Source organism: Leucopleurus acutus (assembly GCF_964270905.1).
Source record: "Leucopleurus acutus genome assembly, chromosome: 8".
Lineage (NCBI taxonomy): Eukaryota > Metazoa > Chordata > Mammalia > Artiodactyla > Delphinidae > Leucopleurus > Leucopleurus acutus.
Window position 1 is genome coordinate 24,244,171 of NC_139151.1, and position 16,934 is coordinate 24,261,104.

General features: G+C 36.3%; 1 protein-coding gene across 1 annotated transcript in view; it reads right to left on the reverse strand.

The window, feature by feature from the left end:
- Positions 1-16,934, reverse strand: part of DDX10 (DEAD-box helicase 10) — a 289,494-nt gene that overhangs the window by 95,313 nt on the left and 177,247 nt on the right. The window contains exon 16 of the mRNA XM_082845741.1: positions 12,471-12,527. Coding sequence (XP_082701867.1) covers positions 12,471-12,527 — 57 coding nt within the window. The remainder of the gene's footprint in view (positions 1-12,470; positions 12,528-16,934) is intronic.

Below are 16,934 nucleotides of genomic sequence, written 5' to 3' on the forward strand. Positions count from 1 at the left end.
ACAACATAACACACAAGGGAATCCCCATAAGGTTAACAGCTGATCTTTCAGCAGAAACTCTGCAAGCCAGAAGGGACTGGCAGGACATATTTAAAGTGATTAAGGAGAAAAACCTACAACCATGATTAATCTACCCAGCAAGGATCTCATTCAGATTTGATGGAGAAATTAAAACCTTTACAGACAAGCAAAAGCTGAGAGAGTTCAGCACCACCAAACCAGCTTTACAACAGATGCTAAAGGATCTTCTTTAGGTAAGAAACACAGGAGAAGGAAAAGACCTACAATAACAAACCCAAAATAATTAAGAAAATGGTAATAGGAACAGTAGTATAGATAATTATCTAAATGTAAATGGATTAAATACTCCAACCAAAAGACACAGACTGGGTGAATAGATACCAACACAAGACCCAGATATACGCTGTCTACAAGAGACTCACTTCAGAACTAGGGACGCATACAGACTGAAAGTGAGGGGATGGAGAAAGATATTCCATGCAAATAGAAATCAAAAGAAAGCTGGAGTAGCAATTCTCATATCAGACAAAATAGACTTTAAAACAAAGACTATTACAGGAGACAAAGAAGGACACTACATAATGATCAAGGGATACACCCAAGAAGAAGATATAACAATTGTAAATATTTATGCACCAAATATTGGAGCACCACAATACAAAAGGCAAATACTAACAGCCATAAAAAGGGGAAATCGACAGTAACACAATCATAGTAGCAGACTTTAACACTCCACTTTCACCAATGGACAGATCATCCAAAATGAAAATAAATAAGGAAACAAAGCTTTAAATGATACATTAAACAAGATGGACTTAATTGATATTTAGAGGACATTCCATCCAAAAACAACAGAACACACATTTTTCTCAAGTGATCATGGAACATTCTCCAGAATAGATCATATCTTGGGTCACAAATCAAGCCTTGGTAAATTTAAGAAAACTGAAATTGTATCAAGTAGCTTTTCTGACCACGCTATGAGACTAGATATCAATTACAGGAAAACATCTGTAAAAAATACAAACACATGGAGGCTAAACAATACACTACTTAATAATGAAGTGATCACTGAAGAAATCAAAGAGGAAATTAAAAAATACCTAGAAACAAATGACAATGGAGACACAGCGACCCAAAACCTATGGGATGCAGAAAAAGCAGCTCTAAGAGGGAAGTTTATAGCAATACAGTCCTACCTTAAGAAACAGGAAACATCTCAAATAAACAACCTAAACTTGCACCTAAAGCAATTAGAGAAAGAAGAATAAAAAAACCGCAAAGTAGGCAGAAGGAAAGAAATCATAAAGATCAGATCAGAAATAAATGAAAAAGAAATGAAGGAAACAATAGCAAAGATCAATAAAATTAAAAGCTGGTTCTTTGAGAAGATAAACAAAATAGATAAACCATTAGCCAGACTCATCAAGAAAAAAAGGGCGAAGACTCAAATCAATAGAATTAGAAATGAAAAAGGAGAAGTAACAACTGACACTGCAGAAATACAAAAGATCATGAGAGGTTACAACAAGCAACTCTATGCCAATAAAATGGACAACCTGGAAGAAATGGACAAATGCTTAGAAAGGCACAACCTGCCAAGACTGAATCAGGAAGAAATAGAAAATATGAACAGACCAATCACAAGCACTGAAATTGAAACTTTGATTACAAATCATCCAAAAAACAAAAGCCCAGGACCAGATGGCTTCACAGGCGAATTCTATCAAACAGTTAGAGAAGAGTTAACACCTATCCTTCTCAAACTCTTCCAAAATATAGCAGAGGGAGGAACACTCCCAAACTCATTCTACAAGGTCACCATCACCCTGATACCAAAACCAGACAAGGATGTCACAAAGAAAGAAAACTACAGGCCAATATCACTGATGAACATAGATGCAAAAATCCTCAACAAAATACTAGCAAACAGAATCTAAAAGTACATTAAAAGGATCATACACCATGATCAACTGGGGTTTATTCCAGAAATGCAAGGACTGTTCAATATACAAAAATCAATGAATGTGATACACCATATTAACAAATTGAAGGAGAAAAACAACATGGTAATGTCAATAGATGCAGAGAAAGCTTTCGACAAACTTCAACACCCATTTATGATAAAAATCCTGCAGAAAGTAGGCATAGCGGGAACCTTCCTCAACATAATAAAGGCCACATATGACAAACCCACAGCCAACATCGTCCTCAATGGTGAAAAACTGAAAGCATTTCCACTAAGATCAGGAACAAGACAAGGTGGCCCACTCTCACCACTCTTATTCAAAATAGTTTTGGAAGTTTTAGCCACAGCAATCAGAGAAGAAAAGGAAATAAAAGGTATCCAAATCAGAAAAGAAGAAGTAAAGCTGTCACTGTTTGCAGATGACATGATACTATACATAGAGAATCCTAAAGATGCTACAAGAACAATACTAGAGCTAATCAATGAATTTGGTAAAGTAGCAGGATACAAAATTAATGCACAGAAATCTCTCTCATTCCTATACACTAATGATGAGAAATCTGAAAATGAAATCAAGAAAACACTCACATTTACCATTGCAAGAAAAGGAATAAAATATCTAGGAATAAACCTACCTAAGGAGACAAAAGGCCTGTATGCAAAAATTATAATACACTGATGAAAGAAATTAAAGATGATACAAATAGATGGAGAGATATACCATGTTCTTGGATTGGAAGAATCAACATTTTGAAAATGACTCTACTACCCAAAGCAGTCTACAGGTTCAATGCAATCCCTATCAAACTACCACTGGCATTTTTCACAGAACTAGAACAAAAAATTTCACAAATTGTACAGAAACACAAAAGACCCCGAATAGCCAAAGCAATCTTGAGAATGAATAACGGAGCTGGAGGAATCAGGCTCCCTGACTTCAGACTATACTACAAAGCTACAGTAATCAAGACAGTATGGTACTGGCACAAAAACAGAAATATAGATCAATGGAACAGGATAGAAAGTCCAGAGATAAACCCACGCACATATGGTCACCTTATCTTTGATAAAGGAGGCAGGAATGTACAGTGGCGAAAGGACAGCCTCTTCAATAAGTAGTGCTGGGAAAACTGGACAGGACATGTAAAAGTATGAGATTAGATCACTCCCTAACACCATACACAAAAATAAGCTCAAAATGGATTAAAGACCTAAATGTCAGGCCAGAAACTATCAAACTCTTAGAGGAAAACATAGGCAGAACACTCTATGACATAAATCCCAGCAAGATCCTTTTTGACGCACCTCCTAGAGAAATGGAAATAAAAACAAAAATAAACAAATGGGACCTAATGAAACTTCAAACGTTTTGCACAGCAAAGGAAACCATAAACAAGATGAAAAGACAACACTCAGAATGTGAGAAAATATTTGCAAATGAAGCAACTGACAATGGATTAATCTCCAAATTTTACAAGCAGCTCATGCAGCTCAATAACAAAAAAACAAACAACCCAATCCAAAAAGGGGTAGAAGACCTAAATAGACATTTCTCCAAAGAAGATATACAGACTGCCAACAAACACATGAAAGAATGCTCAACATCATTAATCATTAGAGAAATGCAAATCAAAACTACAATGAGATATCATTTCACACCAGTCAGAATGGCCATCATCAAGAAATCTAGAAACAATAAATGCTGGAGAGGGTGTGGAGAAAAGGGAACACTCTTGCACTGCTGGTGGGAATGTGAATTGGTACAGCCACTATGGAGAACAGTATGGAGGTTCCTTAAAAAACTAAAAATAGAACTACCATATGACCCAGCAATCCCACTACTGGGCACATACCCTGAGAAAACCATAATTCAAAAAGAGTCATGTACCAAAATGTTCACTGAAGCTGTATTTACAATAGCCTGGAGATGGAAACATCCTATGTGTCCATCACCGGATGAATGGATAAAGAAGATGTGGTACATATATACAATGGAATATTACTCAGCCATAAAAGGAAACGAAACTGAGCTATTTGTAATGAGGTGGATAGACCTAGAGTCTGTCAGACAGAGTCAAGTAAGTCAGAAAGAGAAAGACAAATACCATATGCTGACACATATATATGGAATTTAAGAAAAAAAAAATGTCATGAAGAACCTAGGGGTAAGACAGGAATAAAGACACAGACCTACTAGAGAATGGACTTGAGGATATGCGGAGGGGGAAGGGTAAGCTGTGACAAAGCGAGAGAGTGGCATGGACATATATACACTACCGAACGTAAAGTAGATAGCTAGTGGGCAGCAGCCGTATAGCACAGGGAGATCAGCTTGGTGGATTGTTACCACGTAGAAGGGTGGGATAGGGAGGGTGGGAAGGAGGGAGATGCAAGAGGGAAGAGATATGATAACATATGTATATGTATAACTGATTCAATTTGTTATAAAGTAGAAACTAACACACCATTATAAAGCAATTATACTCCAATAAAGATGTTAAAATAATAAATAAAAAATAAAGTAATAAAAAAATAAAGGGATCCTGACTGTCTAAGAGTTTACTACATTCTGTTTTAATATTAAGCATCTATAACCTTAATGTAAGTTAATGGGTTTGTTTGAAATTGTGTTGAATAAATAAGATGGGGGAGAAGAGGAGCATCAACTTGGTAAGCCTAGGTATGCTGGGTGCATTCACAGTTTGGCTGAAATTTAAATGCATATGATGCAACTCCACTGTATTCCATGGGCCCAGTTGCTGGATTTCAAGGAGACTGTAACTGACAAAGCATTAACATGTAAATGTTAACTTTAAGAATAAATATACCTGCATTTCATTGATGTGTTCAATAAATATTTACGAGCATTTACTATGTGCCAGCTATGAAAAATCTCAGTTGCTGCTCAAAAGGAGTTTACAGTCTAGAGATAAGAGAGACAATCATTAATTATCATGACAAAATAATGTCCAAAAAGTAGAGTAGAGCAGAAAGGAAAAATGCCTAAATCTCCTGAAGAAGGCAGGAAAGGCTTCAAAAAGGAAATGGTGCTAAGAAGTAATGAAGATAGGACATTCTAGGCAGAAGGAAAGTTTGTGTAAAAGTAAATATAGGAGAATGTGACAATTTTAACTGATCTCCATGGGCTGGAAATAATGGTAAATTGTTTCATAATATTTTATTCATAAGAAAAAAACTTGACTACTGGGATTACAGTGAGGTTTTATAGAAACTAGCAGGAAATTAACAATACTCTATATCTGCCAATGGTTATGCAACTATCTGTTCTGTTTCTTTAAGTAACCACTATAACAGGGAACTAACTGGATAAGAAGGGCAATTTTAGGAGAAAGTATTTACTTGCAACTTCTATTTTAGCTTTTAGGGCTCTCAAATGTGAATACTCTTGACCGCCTTGGAAATAAGGGGACAGTATGGCCTTATGCTTAAGGGTCAAGGCTCTTTTAGAGTCCAGTAAAGTAGGGACTTCCCCCGTGGTCCAGTGGGTAACACTTTGTGCACCCAATGCAGGGGGCCCAGGCTCGATCCCTGGTCGGGGAACTAGATCCCGCATACATGCCACAACTAAGAGTTCACATGCCGCAACGAAGATCCCACGTGTCACAACTAAGACACGGTGCAGCCAAAATAAATAAATAAATATTAAAAAAAAAAAAGTTCAGTAAAGTAGATTTGAGTCTGGGCTTGCCATATCCTTAGCTCTGTGATCTTGCGGAAGTTGCATAATCTTTCCTCATCTTGGAAATGGCGACAATACCAGTTACCTCATAGCACTGTTTATGAGGATTAAAGAAATAATGTATGTGAAGCCTTTAATTACAGTATTTGTAACAGAGTAGGCAGTCAATGAATGATAGCAGCTACTAGTTACTATTATGCTTTACATTGACCATGAAAGTTATACTCCAAACTAATGTCATTATTACAATTCCTATTCATTCTGGAGGAAAAAAAAAATGGGTACTGTTTTTTAAATCTTTTGGTAAGTTTAACATTGATGCTATGGAAACTTTCAATGTTACTTGGGTTACAGTCCTTAGTAAGTGTTGAGATTGTGACTGAGAGTAATATTAATAACGTCATTTTATTATATTTTTAAATGCGACACCTTAAATAAAATAAATCTAACAAAACTCTAAACTACTTTCAGTGCTCTTTGGTATTTCCTGTATTGTTATAGAGAGGGTTTAAAGCAGAATGAAAAGCACACACAGAACACTCAGAGACCTGGGGTCTAGCCCTATTTTGCTATTAATTAACTGTAAGACACTGGAAGAATCACCTATTCATTAAAGGCCTCCACTTTCTCACCTGTTAAAGAATGATTAGGAATATTACTTTCCTCTTTAAAAGTTTATACTCTTGGGAGAGGTGGGAATGGAGAGTTGCTGTTTAAGGGGCACAGAATTTCAGTCCAGGACTATGAGAGTGTTCTGGAAATGGATAGTGGCAGTTGTTCACAGCAATGTGAATATAATTAATGCTGCCAAATGGTACACATAAAAATTGTTAAAAAATAGTAAATTTTATGATATATTTTACCACTATAAAGAATTTTACAGTCTGTGCTCTGTATCCCTTTAAGTCACTCATTCACGCCCTCATTCATTCAAATATTTACTAAGTGCTTATTATGAACCAAGCACTGTGATAGGGAATACAAACAAGAAGACTTAGAACTGAGTAGGAAAAATAGACACGTGTCCAAATAAGTGCTATAAACTACCAAATGCTTCATAAAGGAGGCTGGAGTAGGAGTTGCAAAAGCAGGAGTCCATTATATCTGAGAGGGTTGGAAAAATCTTCATAAAAGACCCATAAACTGAGTCTTAAAAGAACAGCATGTATTCACCAACTGGATGATATGCATGACCACAACTGTTCCTTCTCCCATAGTTAACTTTTATTTTTTTATTTTTTATTTTTTTCTTTTTGCGGTACGCGGGCCTCTCACTGTTGTGGCCTCTCCCGTTGCAGAGCACAGGCTCCAGACGCGCAGGCTCAGCGGCCATGGCTCACAGGCCCAGCCGCTCCGCGGCATGTGGGATCCTCCCAGACCGGGACATGAACCCGTGTCCCCTGCATCGGCAGGCGGACTCTCAACCACTGAGCCACCAGGGAAGCCCTTTTAACTTTTAAATCTTCATGACTAGAAAAGGACAATTCTCTTACAGTGAACACTGGAAGTAACTCTTAAATAACCCAAGAGGGTTAAAAGTTCAAACCTAGTAATCCCCTTCTTCATTATCACCAAAGAAATAAAGAGAGGGAAAAAAAATTCAAAAACCACTACATTAATCTCCAAGCAACCAAACCAACACTAGAATTACAATAAAAGCTACTTGGGTTTTCATTGCTAACTCAAATAGATATTAAAGGGAAAAAGCAGGCCTTCTAAAAGACTCAATGTTGTTTATTTAAGAAGTAGAAGGACAGTTTAATGGGTCTTATTACAGCAGTAAAATAACGTATTATTTGAATAGTTTGCTTAGAGAAACTGAATGAATTCATTTAGGACACCACTGAATAAGTGATTGTATCAGTGCAGCAAACGGTGCCCTGGAAGAGTTCGGACCCTTCAAATGGGAGAGCAATTTACTTCCAGGCAGCACCTTTGCTTTCACTGGGAATTGGGACTATAAACAAACTTACGTTTCCATTATCTTGTTTTTAATTTTATCAAAAGCTGTTTGGTTTGAAATAAACAATCCTCTAGAGCCCTTGAAATCCTAAACATATTAAGAACAAAGGAAGAGACTAGTTAAATATTTCAGTGTTATAAAATGCCAAAAAAGAAAAAAGGTGGTGGTGGGGGGGCGGGTAGAAGGTTTATATGAAATATATGGAATAAGGAGGTATTTCCCCACAAGTTAAAAAATACTAGTTTGGTGTCAGTCAATAAAGCACTGCCAAAAGGGAATAAATGCAAAGGCTGAAGACCTAGAAAAGTTGTGAATGACCATTACCAACATTTATCAAGGTCTATTTGTAGCTCTACACGGAGAGATAATCCTTTAGCAGGTAAGCCTGTAGTAAGACATACTTTTTGTTACATATTTTGGCTCAGATCAAGGGGTCACCCAGTAATCGAGACACAGACTGCTTTCCAGTCTTAGTGTGGCATTCTCTCCTTACTCAAGGTATTTGCTATTAGTAATTTTCTATGAATAGTTGTTAGCCTATGTACAATAGATCAGGGTTGTTTTTTAAAGGAAAAAAAATAGAAATAAAAGTGGTAAAAAGTAACATACAGAAACTGCATGGTGCAATAAGAATAACAGGAAATGAGGATTCAGGGAGCCTGAGTACACACAGTGAGTGGTTCTGCCATCAGAGAAGCCAGTGACGATGTTAAGTCATTTACTTGCTTTTAGCTTAATTTATTTGGGTACTTTAAAAATAACAAGTATGAATGGATGTATGTATTTAAGTAGAACCATTATTTCAAACAAAAGTTTCCCTGGAAACTTCAGTATACATAGAGAAAAAAAGGGGGCTACTCTTATTGAAGACAAAATGGGAGCCTGGAGTCCTGCCCAAATAACCCTCCTGTATCCTGGGGGGATGGGGAGGGGGGGTGGTATACCTCTGCAGAACCCCTAGGCTACTCAATGCACTATTTAAAACTGCTGGAATAGATGAGTGGATGTTTCCATTCTTACATTTCATGGACCAGGAAAAGTTCAAAAAGATTTCAAAAGAACATAATATCAAAAAATAAATTTAGCTTTGCTTTATGAAACTATTGCTAGCCAGAGAAAAAGATATTATAAACCAGTTTTAGGAAACACCTCCAGACCATCTCTCAGGTATATTCAAGTTCTAAAATTATATAACTTCTTCTACTCCTATTGTGAAAGAACTAACCAAAACCACTTTACCTAAAACTATCTCCTAAGACTACTATTCATTAAGTACATTAATAAAGCGCCCCAGAGTCACTAAAATTTTTAAAAGCAATAAAAGAAAACAGAAAGAGAAAATCAAGTTAAAATTTACAGTGGCTACATAACATCAATGTCAAAACATACATCATTTTAATTATTTTCATATAATTTCCCCACACCTAAAAAATAAAAACTATAAGCATCATCTGTAATATAAAGTCCAAGCAATGCTTAACTTTCCGGTGTTTAAGTGCCTCTGAGCTGTTTCCCACTCTTTGCTCCTTCACACTCAGTGTTCAGTTTTATCAACCACATACTTTATTTCTTTACGTTTCTGTAAAATCCTTCCAGTCACCAGAGGTTGGTATAAGCACGTGAGACCATCAAAGTAACATGAGGAAATCTAGCTGGATAATGAGGTAAAGCTGTATTTCTAGGATTATGTAACCTCCCTGAATCCAAAAAGCAATGTGGTCTATTCATCATTGCTACAACTACTTTTCAGATCTCAGTTTAAAATTTCTAACTTATAAGAACACACAACATCCCATTAGCTAAGGTAAAAGTCAAATATTCTTTAGCAGTTCAAATATTTCAAGGCTAAGGAAATTTTTGATACCCAAAGACCTCTGTCTCTCAAATCACTAGACATTGGGTACCCTGAAAACTTTCTTAGGAGTTTCAACTTCCTATTTCTCTCCAACTCCTGACACTGCACATAATGTATTCTAGGCAGATCTTAGATCTATGTTTCAACAAAAAGTTGCATCAGCTTTCTGAGAGGTCCATTCCAACTTTATTTTACTGCACTCCAACTTCAAAGCAATTTTTCTTAGGAATACTTACTGTGTATTGGGAAGAGATAACCACCAAGCATCATTTATAAAATTGAGAACTCACAATATCTTTAAACTTTCTCTTTTCTGGGAAATAAAGATAATACTATCAACTTTTATTCTAACACATTTTTCCAATTTTTAAAGCAATACTCTGTGTCTTCTATGTTCCTCCTCCTATAACATGATGTTTGCTAAATGAAGCACAAAACAAGGTAGAAAACTGTTCTGTGAGTCTCCCTTTCTCACACTTCCAGTTTCTATGCATTGATTTCTTGAAATAGGTATAAATGGGTAAGAAAACACCTCCGGTGCTATAGTAAGTCTGCAAACACCACTTTCTTTCACCACTAAGGTATCTTTTAGGTATAGGTTCAAAGACTGAAGGATGCTCTGGATTGAAGCTGACCAGAAGGCCTCAGAAGACAACAGCCTCAAGTCACACAATGACTATGTTTAGACATATTAAAGAAAAGACAAAGTTTACTCTAAAACTAAGACATATCCATAATTTAAAGCGTGTGTGCGCATACACACACAATTGGAAAACCTGATAATTCATCTCATATATTTCTTTTTAGCTATCACAGAACTCTGGGCCATCACCTCTTTACAGAGTCCCTCCAACATCTTCTGGGTCTGTTTCCAAAGGGGCACCTGAAAAGCTGTAAGAGCCTCTATCCTCTGTCACTTTCATTTGAAAAGAAGCTGGGTGCAAAAAGGTCAGCCCAAGCTAATTCCTTGGCCTCCATGAGTCAGCTTGAATCTGTCACTGCTGTCAATCCTTGGTGTGCTGAGGAATATTTGAGTCCTGTATACAACTCATCCTCTCATCTCTCTGCTAATATCACTCTTATAAGAGGAAATCCAAAAAAGAGGGAATATGTATATATCTATAGCTGATTCATTTTGCTGTATGGTAGAAACTAACACAACATTGTAAAGCAACTACACTCCAAAAAAAATTAATTAAAAAAAAAAAAGAGGGCTGCTGTCTCTGAGCACACACAGGGCTGTGAAGTGGAGGCAGCTCGACTATTCAGAGCAATACTAAAACACCGCCTCTGTCTATTGAAAGCTCCTGGCTGAGCAGCAAAGCCATGTCAGCTGTTCTTTTCTTTGTTCCCAGTACAGTCCTTAGCACTTATACAGAAATCAGACAACCTCTTGACAAGGAAGTCCTCCTCCTTTCTTAGACATCAGGAAACAAAACACACATGACAAACAGGGGAAGGGGTGTGGAGTGGAGGGATGGGCTTGGCTTGAGAAGTTCACTTTAGGGGTCTACCCCAGTGGCAAAACCTAACTGACAGCCTTTACGGCTTTTCATTTCCCAGCTGGCACAGTATCAGGACCAAATACATACAGCAACTTATAGGGAAATAAAAGAAGAGGCACAAGAGGCAGGCTCAAGGGTGAGAGTAATTTCTTTCTTACAGCTTAAACCACTACAAAAGATGAAGCATACAGTGTCAACAAGTATAAAAAATAAACCAGATTTAGTAATATACACAAATATGCACAAATCACACAAAGGAAATACAGGGTTTTCTTTTGGCTCCAGACTGTATTGATATCTTTCATTTTATAATTTCATGTGCAGAAAGAAATGAGAGCTTCTTAGTAAAATAAAATTATTTATTTTTATGCTGAACATACAATATTCATAAATATCAACTGCTTTCATTAAAGTTAAGATTTCCTTCTTAAATTTAAATTTTTCCCACTATAGTCCCTGAGATCTCATTTCCATGCCATGATAGTTCACATCTGCATTTTAAAAGCAAATGCGGAATCCACCACCTGATTTAGCAGTTAGGCTGCACACACTGTAGGTCTCGTTTTAGGGCACCTTTGAAGACAAAGTGATATTTAATACTAAATATAAGCAGTCTTTTCATCTTACACTGAAGAGTAATTGCTTCCCACTTCACAACTATAGCATGAGTTATCATCTCTGACTTGCTCTCTAAGTGCTATGGTCAGCATGGAAAAAAATGACAAAGAACATTACGGCTTTACTCAAGGGAGTCGGATCTTTGCTAACTGCTAAGAAGAAATGATGGCTAGTCAGGCATAGCACAATGAGATACAGCATGAGAAATGACATACATTTCTGTGCCCTGGTTTTAGGAAATCATTTCTACTAAATGTCCTCAGAATGCAGAAGCTGAACCTTCCTTGGTGTCAAACACACCAGATAAAAATTTTAGCTGCACATGGATGATGGTGTTTACAATTGTACATATATTTGAAAGAAACTGTACATATACACTTGCTGAAAATTTTTGTTTACAGAATACAGTGAAGGTGGGAGATACAGAGTGCTTTCCCCTAGGTTCTAGGAGTTGAAGCAACCAATACTTTCAGGGTTATCTATTAGCAAGTTGGGTTCACACAGGCTGTCTCTCTAGTCTGAAGATGACATAGAATAAAATCCTATCAGGCCTGGCCCACAGAGTCAACCATCTCCTACACTTAATACAAAACATAATGGAAAAAGATGGTGAGGGTAGGAGGGCAAAGCCCAACAAACAAATTACCTTATGTATTTTTCATCCTGCACCACAGAGGAAACAAATGAATATGAGAAAGCAAATGATACACATACACGGACTTAAATCCAATTCAAATGACATGATGTATAAATAAATATAAATTGCATCTGGAAAAGAAGAGTATTTAAATTCCATTCAATGTTACAAACATTCTTCTCATTAAAATATAAACCCTTACCTTTGCTTGTTTCTTACTGGCTTCTCTTCTGGCTTCCCTTTCTTTCAGTCTTTTCTCCTACAGGAAGAGGGGGAAAATTAATAAGTTTTCATAATCATTAAGTATGTGTCAAACAGATCTGGAATCAAATTACAGTTAGACCATTTACTAGCTGTGCAGTTTTGGGCAACTTATTCGCTACCTCTCATTTTCTCATCTAAACATGGAGATAACAAGACCACACATTTCATAAAGTTGGTATAAGAACTATATAAAACAACATAAATGCTTGTTAGCACAATGTCTGACATATGACTGGTTCACAGTGTTGGCTATTAAAATAAAAAGGAAGAAATGCAGTAATGATTATTTCCCTTTTCCTCTAAAAGCAGAATTTATAAAGGATATGAAATCCTCATCCTTGGGGTTCTTAGAAAAGTGGCAATATTTTTCTCAAAACAAAAACAATGGAAGATTATTCTTATAAGCACCTTATTTTACTGAATTGTTTTATAATTTCCCCATTAGTTTTCCAATGATCATAAAACAGGCAGAAAATACAGCACTAATGTTTTCAAAATAAGAAAATTAAATATGTATATTAATAAAATTCAGAACAACAAAATGAAGCTAAAGTTGAAAAAACTTTTGTTTTAAATAAAACACCTCTTTTGCTCTTCAAAAAATAAAGTGGTAAAACAATATAGAGGCTAGTCTCAATCCAGAATTCATAGCTAACTATTTTAAATTTAATGAACTACTAGGTCAATGTAAAAAGTGAATAAACAGCAAATAGTTCTTTCATGAAACTGCGACCATGATTCACTCTTACATTAAATATCCACTAACATGAGAATTAACAATTTTTTCAGTCTGGACAATCTATCATTATCACTATGCTTCATGCATAGCTTTCTCCAGATTGAAGAACCAATTCTAATACATACTCTAGAGACAGACCTGAGGCTGCTCTGTTGCTCACAGCTCTGAGAAGGACAAGAAACTGCTACAATCCACACTATACACCCTATCTAGGTTTACAGACTTCTTTTTAATAAAGTGAGCACATAAATGTTAAAAGTTTCAAAGGGGGTTAAGTACTAATTAATGCAAAGAGGAAGGGAGTCCAGAGAACTTATAGATTCAGTTTTTATAGCTTCAGATTGCACAGCAGGAAAGCTAAATTCTAAGTGAAACTAACAATAATTCAAATTCAAATGGCAACTGTTCATGTGTCATACCCCTGAATAATGCATAATGTTAAATTATTCTTTTCTGTGATTATTATTCTTTTTCTACACTAGTTTTGGAGAAAATGGATTACTTTGACTTCCAAATAAAACATACAACTAAAAGAGCACGTAAAACTTAAACAATGTGCAATTATACAGAGAATCATTCTAAAGATTATTTGGAAGTTCCAGGATCAAGGTCAGGAGAAAAGGAAAGATGAAGAAATCAAAACTAAGAACCTGTTGTCAAACACATTCTTTTCATTGTCAAAGAGCTTAGTAAGTGAGAGACTGATCTCAAACATGCGTCTCCGTATGCCAAGTCTAGTGCCTTTTTTGGATACATTCTAAAAAAAATTAAAAGTCAGGATTTGGAGAATTTAACAGGTGTGACTTTAATAACAGAAAAAAATAAACTTACTATTATTTTACCAAGCAGCCAATGAATGCAATAGTTATTAAGATACTATACATGAACTGGTTCTCTAATGAGCTTATGAGAGTTGTTCTGCCACTAAAGTGAAATAATTTCAGTGTGTCCTCATTTGTGGGAGGGGGAAAAGTTAATGGATGGCAGTTTGTAGACATCTGCACCCAAATTTTTCACAAAAGTTGGCACCAATTACTGATTCTCTATGAGTATTAGCAGACTACAAAATAAATGAAAGTAGCAAAATAATATTAAAGAAAAAAATTTTAAACCACTGACCATAATTATGCTTAGCTTGAGAGGTGGCTTTAGTTTGTGGATGGATGTATTTGTAATTTTCTCTCTCTTCTCTCTTTCACACATACACAATTTAGTTTCATTTTCCACACAAAGTTTTCATGTATGGAAAGTAAAATTAAGCAGAACAGTATTTTATGTTAGTCTACAAAGATCACAGTAACTTTTTTTTTTTTTTTTCGGTACACAGGCCTCTCACTGCTGTGGCCTCTCCCGTTGCGGAGCACAGGCTCCGGACGCGCAGGCCCAGCGGCCATGGCTCACGGGCCCAGCCACTCCGCAGCATGTGGGATCCTCCCGGACTGGGGCACGAACTCATGTCCCCTGCATCGGCAGGCGGACTCTCAACCACTGCGCCACCAGGGAAGCCCCACAGTAACTTTTGAGTGTTGCACTGCTTAAACTAATTTTAAAACTACAGCTACATAAAATGTCAAATAACTAAAGAGTGACAAAACTTTACTTTTATACATATGTATCTGTTCATTAGCACATTATTGCTATTGTTATTTTCTTACTAACAGTAGAAGCACTGAATTATTAAGGATCAGCAGTGTGCTAAGCATTTTACATATATTTTTAATTCTATGTAACAAAACTTTTGAGGTATTATCATTCCCATCTTATAGATGAAAAAGTTGAAGATCAAAGTGATGAAGTAACTTTCCTGATGTCACACAGCCAGTGTGATAGAGCTGAGACTAAAATTGGGTCTATGGAGTCAACACCACACGGAGTCAACTCCCTCAACTCCAGCACACGTCTATACCTCTTCTCTCCTCCATGAGAAAGTTTACGCAGCTTTGTTAGATGAACAGGTTTTTTTTGTTTGTTTGTTCGTTTTTGCGGTACGCGGGTCTCTCACTGTTGTGGCCTCTCCCGTTGCAGAGCACAGGCTCCGGATGCGCAGGCTCAGCTGCCATGGCTCACGGGCCTAGCCGCTCCGCGGCATGTGGGGTCTTCCCAGACCGGGGCACGAACCTGTGTCCCCTGCACTAGCAGGCGGACTCTCAACCACTGCGCCACCAGGGAACCCAGATGAACAGTTTTTATCTTAACAACATGTTTCAGCCAAATGTTGCATTTCCTTTTATTATTAATAATGGTCGGTTACCGTATGGGTCTTTCATCCTGAGAGCATTTTTTTCCTGATAGCATTTTATGTACACTATTTAATTAATTTTTGCCTGTTTCCTGTCCAGAAAAAACAGATAATGAACCACATTTAACAGTCACACAAATTGTTGTTGTATTTATTCAGTAACTGGCCTTCTCCCAACACAATAGAGCATCTGAAAATGGCACTTCAAAGTTCCAAAGAATAACCTCAATATGTTCACATCAGACAAACTCTCTCTAAACAAGTAAACACAATCTCTCTTTCGGGGCTTTTCATCTAGCCACTTTAATCAGAGCAGAAAAAAAATATTAACAAATTTCTACCACTATTGAACACCAGTATTGACTCATTATAGTCAATGAAGAATATTTTAAACTTCAAAATTTAAATTGGCTATCAGAGTTCACATGTGCATGCAAGTAGAATAATTTTTCCTTTTAAGATTTCTGCCACAAGTCTTAGGTGGATGAGGGATATTCAAAACCTGTAAAATGTGAAATGAACATGACCAGGACATGAAAATGAAGTATAATAAAAAGAACAAACTTTCAATATTGGGTGAAACAAAAAGAAAATTAGAAAACTTCTCTTTCTTATCTTAAAAAGCTATATTAGCACTCTATCTGAAAAGAGGAAAGAGTGAACATTAGTCTTTAAACAGAGGAGAATAGGAAACAGAATTATGGTAATCCAAAATTTGGGAAACGGATATAGGGAAGAAAGTACAATTTCTTCTTTTGCTAAGGCAGGAAAAGGGTTCTTTTCTTAAAAGAAGAGTATGTGAATCATAAATGCTATAAATGACAAGATATAAAAATAAAAGATTGAATTACAATGACTAGGGAAAAAATATAATTGAATTTTATTAGATTCAGTAACCGAGGTTCCTCACCCCCCCACACACACTTAATTTTAGGTGGTTTAAATGCTTTAAATCCTTTCTTTTCCTATTTCATTTTTTAGGATTGGTACCAAAAGGTATTTTATGCCAACAAAAAGATGGCACAATTTTATGTTTAGTTCTGCCATGCTACAAATGATTAAGTATAAGAAGATCATGAAATTCAATAATAAAAATCAAATTCAAAAGAAAACAGAAAAATTACATTTCAAAGTACAAAATATTCCTTTATAGATGTTACTATGTCTTTTGGCTTCTCACACACTACAGGTCCTTAGCTTCCAGAAAAGAAAGTACCATGAAATATGAATTTCAACATCAGTCAGGACTACGTATTTAAACCATTTTCATTCCATGGTGCTTGGAAATCTGTAGATTTAGAAATCAATATTTTTCAGGAGCTGGTGGAAGCATATAACCTATCTGAATGAGTCTCAGGCAACTGTGTCAGTTTGGTAAGGAATGGAGTTCCCAGCTGTCACATAAAGAAGTAGGGGACATCAAT